The sequence below is a fragment of the Oncorhynchus tshawytscha genome, linkage group LG09 (assembly GCF_018296145.1).
Source record: "Oncorhynchus tshawytscha isolate Ot180627B linkage group LG09, Otsh_v2.0, whole genome shotgun sequence".
In the NCBI taxonomy this organism is placed as follows: domain Eukaryota; kingdom Metazoa; phylum Chordata; class Actinopteri; order Salmoniformes; family Salmonidae; genus Oncorhynchus; species Oncorhynchus tshawytscha.
This window is the reverse complement of record NC_056437.1, coordinates 79,583,667-79,589,666: the sequence shown is the minus strand read 5'-3', so window position 1 is coordinate 79,589,666 and position 6,000 is coordinate 79,583,667. Positions and strand designations below refer to the sequence as shown.

Genomic DNA, 6,000 nt, shown 5'->3' with positions numbered 1-6,000 from the left:
TTCCTAGAGAGAGAGGCTAGACTTACCTGTTAGAAGCAGAGACTGAAATCACAACAACAGATGCTTTTGCACAGCTTTACAGATCTCTATCCACTCTGGATGGGCATTAGGCAGTCACATAGGGAGAGCCAGATCTGTAATCTCATGCAGGTGCAGCATCTGTTGAGTTACATACCGTGTCCTGGTAAAGTGAGCTCCATCCACATCATTATGTTAACCGGATTAAGGAGCTCCCAGGTTCGGGGAAGGGGGTACTCAGGAGACAGATTAGGAGGATACTGCTTAAACGGATGAAGAAGAACAGGAACAAGGACAGAGTGTGGCCTCACCTGTTGTCCAGTATAGTGTCTGAGCCACTAAAGAGATTGGCAGGCCAGCCACTGCCAGTCTCAATACCATCATTTATTAACGCCCGTCCCAACTTCCTTACTAAGTCATAAGGATCAACCTTGTTTTCAATGATGACATCAAAGGCCAATGGGATCTAAAATCAGATGCACAGTAGTGAAGATTTAATTTACATTAGTGTTACAATGCTATATGCATGTATATAAATTTAGTGGGGGCAAGTCAATTCAATATTTTTGTAAAATCAGACATCCAAAAAGAAGATGTCCATGCTAAGAAAGGAGAGTGGCCAGTGTCAAGAAAATGTACCAACCCAAATGGGAAAGATGTTTTGAAAAATATATTATGGGACGGAGAAATTAAGGAGGTGATTTTCCCCCTCCCTTCGTGTGATCTAAGCAATTGCATGTGACACAGAGGACATTCCTGGGATTTAAGAAGGGCTATTCATCAAATTGGGTTTTATATGGAATCAGAGATAATCTGGCTGTTTAGCCAAATCCCCCTGATCTTTTCTGATTACCAGTAAAGTGGCTGGAGGGAGCCTGGCAGAGAGCAAGAGATTAGCAGAAAGACAGCAGTAGAGAAGAAGGGGTGGCAGACCTGAAGTGAAGTAAAACTAGCTAAGATAGATGTAGAAAATGGGAGTGAGGATAATACAAAATGAGGGAAATTATAGATTTTCTGGCCAACACTATAACAGCTCATCATCTCTCTTTCTAATGGGATTTATTGGCTTGGGAAACATGTTTACATTACCAAAGCAAGTGAAATAAATAAAAATTAAATAAATAATCAGAAATTAATTAAGAGTAATCATTACACTCACAAAAATGTTAAAAGAATAGAGACATTTCAAATGTTATTTTATGTACAGTCTTGTAACAATCTCTGTTTCTCTCTGTGTCAGACCTCAGCAAAAATGAACACAGCTCCCCCTGCAGGAAGTGCCCTGGCAACGCCCGCTGGGACAGCTGGCCCCACCACCCCCAAGAAGGGACCCCCCAAGTTCAAGCAGAGGCAAACCCGTACATTCAAGAGCAAGGCCCCCAAGCCTGGCCAGAAAGGGTGAGAATCTCTCTCTGTCATCATACATTCACAGATACACACAAACTCCACACTCAACCGTTCCACATATTCACACGAACAAGCACTCAATTTTCTCACATTCTCAAACTTTTATAAATGCAGACAGACAAATTCTAGAATCTGTAAGATACAAACATGTTTCCTTGTCAATTGCAGATTTGGTGATGACATCCCAGGCATGGAGGGTCTTGGCACAGGTAACTTTGATATTCCATCTGCAATCATCAGTAGTCATGTTTGTTCATCTATATATTTGTATTTCTACTTTCAGTATACAGCACCTTCAGAAAGTCTTCATACCCCTTGAATTATCCCACATGTAGTTGTTACAGCCTGAATTCAAAATGGATTAAATAAATAAAAGATTCTCACACATCTACATACAATACCCCACAATGACAAAGAGCAAACATCTTTCGAGACATTTTTGCAAATGTAATTAAAATAAGTATACGTACATAAGTTTTCACTCCCCTGAGTCAATACATGTTCAAATCACTTGGTAAGTCTCAGAGTTTTTCCACAATATTTTCCCATTATTATTTAAACATTTTAGCTCTGCTCATTGCTAGACAACCATTTTCAAGCAGATTTAAGTCAAAACTATAACTCGGACACTTAAGAACATTCACTGTCATCTTGGTAAGCAACTCCAGTGTAGATTTGGCCTTGTGTTTTAAGTTATTGTCCTGATGAAATGTAAATTCATCTCCCAGTGTCTGGTGGAAGCAGTTTTCCTCCAGGATTTTTTTCCTTAGCTCCATTCCATTTTCTTTTTACCCTGTAAACTCCCCAGTCCTTAAAGATTACAAGCATACCCATAACATGATGCAGCCACCACTGTACTTGAAAATATGGAGAGTGGTACTCAGTAATGTGTTGTATTGGACATAACACTTTGTAATCAGGACAAATGTGAACTGCTTTGCCACATTTTTTGCAGTTTTACTTTAGTGCCTTGTTACAGACAGGATGCATGTTTTGGAATATTTTTTATTCTGTACAGAGGTCCTTCTTTTCACTCTGTCAATTAGGTTAGTATTGTGGAGTAACTACAATGTTGTTGATCCATCCTCAGTTTTTAAAGTCACAATTGGCCTCATGGTGAAATCCCTGAGCGGTTTCCTTCCTCTCCGGCAACTGAGTTAGGAAGGACGCCTGTATATTTGTAAAGACTGGGTGTATTGATACACCATCCAAAGTTAAATTAATAACTTCACCATGCTCAAAGGGATACTCAATGTCTGCTTTTATTATTTTATAGGTGCCTTCTTTGTGATGAGGAATCGGAAAACCTCCCTGGTCTTTGAAGTTGAATCTGAGTTTGAAATTCCTGTTCGACTGAGGGACCATACAGATAATTTTATGTGTGGGGTACAGAAATGAGGTAGTCATTTAAAAATGATGTTAAACACTATTATTGCACACAGAGTGAGTCCATCCAAGAAAATGTATTGACTCAAGACATTTCAGATTTGAATTTTTAATTCATTTGTAAAAAATGTGCAAAACATAATTCCACTTTGACATTATGGGGTATTGTGTGTTTTAATCCATTTTCAATTCAGGATGTAACACAACAAAATGTGGAATTCCTTCTGAAGGCATCTGTATATCCACAACCAAGACAACCAACAAGTGTTCCTTGTCCTTTTTAATCAACTGGACAATCAATAGTAATTATTTCTCCCTCTCTCATTTTCTCTAGACATAGCAGTGGTCTGCCCCTGGGAGGCCTATGGCGACATGGAGCTCAGTGATCTGGCCAAATATGGAATCATCTAAGACTGCTGTCTCCTGCCTTCCCTTAACCTCTACACTCTTGACCCTTTCCTTCTGTGTTAGTCTGGCGCGCCACCATAAGGCGACTGGCCATCCCCCTAAAGTCATCTCGTCACTCCACCCTGTTCTTAAGTCTGTTGTGGTCAGGCACTGCGGCCTGAAAGACCACATACAGTAGGCAGACGGAACACTGAACTGTTTATTTTTATTATTATCATATAATAGTATTATACTGTATTTTATACAGGACATAAGAGATACTTGATGTGATAAGACAAGACCACCCCCACCCCTCTCTACATTAGCCTACCTCGGCTCCCCCTTCCCTTTATCCTTTTGTAATCACTCAGATCCCGTTAGTCCCCCAAATCCTCTGTGAACCATCAACCACAGAAATGGACGCAAGCAAAGACTAGCTATGAGTAGCTTGTACTTGCTTATAGTCTACTACAGAACTGTAAATATGTCTCTGTTTACAATGCAACCTCTATCTTCGTTTACCCTCCCTTTTTACCCCAATCTCTTTTTTTTGCATTGTGTTTTTTACTTGCTGTTGATAAGGCGTGCTACTGTGAACACACAGGAAACGAAAGGGATGAGACCAGGGAGGAGGGTGTGTGATGCTTTGTCATAGATCATTATGGTGAAGGCATTCCCTGTTATCCCTGTGGTGCTACAACACTGCCCCCTTCTTAGTGTACGGTATGCCACCAAACAAAATATAAATATATTGATGTGTTACAAACACATTTATATGACGGAATGTGTATGTGTGATTGTATGTCCTGATAGATACATTAAAGTTTTTATTTTCAATAATCATGTTGTCCTTTTTTCTTCTGTCATCTCTGAGAAAATATGAGAAAATACAACCCCTTCCATGATGGGGTATCAAATGAAAATCTGAGTATGTTATAATTTTAATTACATGACATTCTTTTAATGAACATTCATAAGCATATAATTCAACCATATTTTTTTCTACATTGCTCCACCATAACATACTGTAGTTTGAAACTTTAACAAATGTACAGTACCAATCAATTGTTTGGACACACCCACTCATTCAAGGATTTTCCTTTATTTTTCCTATTTTTACATTGTAGAAAAATAGTGAAGACATCAAAAACGATGAAATAACACATATGGAATCATGTAGTAACTAAAAAGTGTTAAACAAATCAAAATCTATTTTATATTTGAGATTCTTCAAAGTAGCCACCCTTTGCCTAGATGACAGCTTTGCACACTGTTGGCATTCTTGCAACCAGCTTCATGAGGTAGTCACCTGGAATGCATTTCATTTAACAGGTGTGCCTAATTTGTGGAATTTCTTTCCTTCTTAATGTGTTTGAGTCAATCAGTTGTGTTGTGACAAGGTAGGGGTGGTATACAGAAGATAGCCCTATTTGGTAAAAGACCAAGTCCATATTATGGCAAGAACAGGTCAAATAAGCAAAGAGAAATGACAATCCATCATTACTTTAAGGCATGAAGGTCAGTCAATACGGAAAATGTCAAGAACTTTAAAAGTTTCTTCAAGTGCTGTCACAGATGTCGTCTGGAGATAGAGAGGAGGCCCAAGATGCGGCGTGGTAAGTGTTCGTCTAATGGAAAAACTGAACACTACAAAACAACAAAGTGACAACCGTGACGCTAAAGAAACACTGTGCTAACAAGCAACATAACATAGACAATCACCCACAACCCACAATGACAAAACAGGCTACCTAAATATGGTTCCCAATCAGAGACAATGACTAACACCTGCCTCTGATTTAGAACCATATCAGGCCAAACACAGAAACTAGACATACAACATAGAATGCCCACTCAGATCACACCCTGACCAAACAAAACATACAAACATACAAAGCAAACTATGGTCAGGGCTTGACAGTACCCAGTACCGGCTCTGGCGGCTCCTGGCTGACTGGCGGCTCAGGCGGCTCCTGGCTGACTGGAGGCTTTGGACAGGCGGGCGGCTCAGGCGGCGCAGGACAGACGGGCGGCTCAGGCGGCGCTGAACAGATGGGCGGCTCAGGCGGTGCTGGACAGACGGGCGGCTCAGGCGGCGCTGGACAGACGGGCGGCTCAGGCGGTGCTGGACAGACGGGCGGCTCAGGCGGTGCTGGACAGACGGGAGCACCTGTAGGGAGGAGACAGAGAGACAGCGTGGTGCGTGGGGCTGCCACAGGACCCACCAGGCTGGGGAGACTTCCAGGAGGCTTGGTGTAAGGAGGAGGCACCTGAAGGACCGGGCTGTGGGGGAGCACTGGAGCTCTGGTGCGCAGCCTTGGCACCACTCCCCCAGTCTGGATAACTACTCTAGCCCGGACCCTCCAAAGTGCAGGCACAGGTTGAACCGGGCTGTGGGTAAGCACTGGAGATCTAGTGCCTACTACGCGCACCTCTCCCTTAGGCTCCACTCCCACATTTGCCCGGCATGAGCGGAGCGCACTGCACCCTCCCAGCGCCCCGGAGACACAGCACGCAGAACCTGTCGCGCTGCCGTGCTGCCTCCTCATATCGCCGCCGCTCAGCTTTCGCTGCCTCCAGCTCTGCTTTGGGGCGGCGATATTCCCCAGCCTGTGCCCAGGGTCCTTCTCCGTTTCAAATCCCCTCCCATGTCCAGGAGTCCTGAAATTTCGGCCGCTGCTGCTGCCCGTTACCACGCCGCTTGGTCCCTTTGTGGTGGGTGTTTGTTTCCGTGTGAGTGTTTGTCGCCACACGGTACTGTTTCGGTTTTCGTTTTCATCACATCGTTTATTGTTTTATATT

The 6,000-nt window shown here is 42.7% G+C and overlaps 1 protein-coding gene across 1 annotated transcript in view; it reads left to right on the top strand.

The window, feature by feature from the left end:
* Positions 1-4,038, top strand: part of pde6hb (phosphodiesterase 6H, cGMP-specific, cone, gamma, paralog b) — a 5,053-nt gene extending 1,015 nt beyond the window's left edge. The window contains exons 2-4 of the mRNA XM_024433467.2: positions 1,259-1,416; positions 1,594-1,634; positions 3,146-4,038. Of these exons, the coding sequence (XP_024289235.1) occupies positions 1,271-1,416; positions 1,594-1,634; positions 3,146-3,222 (264 nt within the window). The 5' untranslated portion in view covers positions 1,259-1,270 and the 3' untranslated portion in view covers positions 3,223-4,038. The remainder of the gene's footprint in view (positions 1-1,258; positions 1,417-1,593; positions 1,635-3,145) is intronic.
* The last annotated feature ends 1,962 nt before the right edge of the window (positions 4,039-6,000 follow it).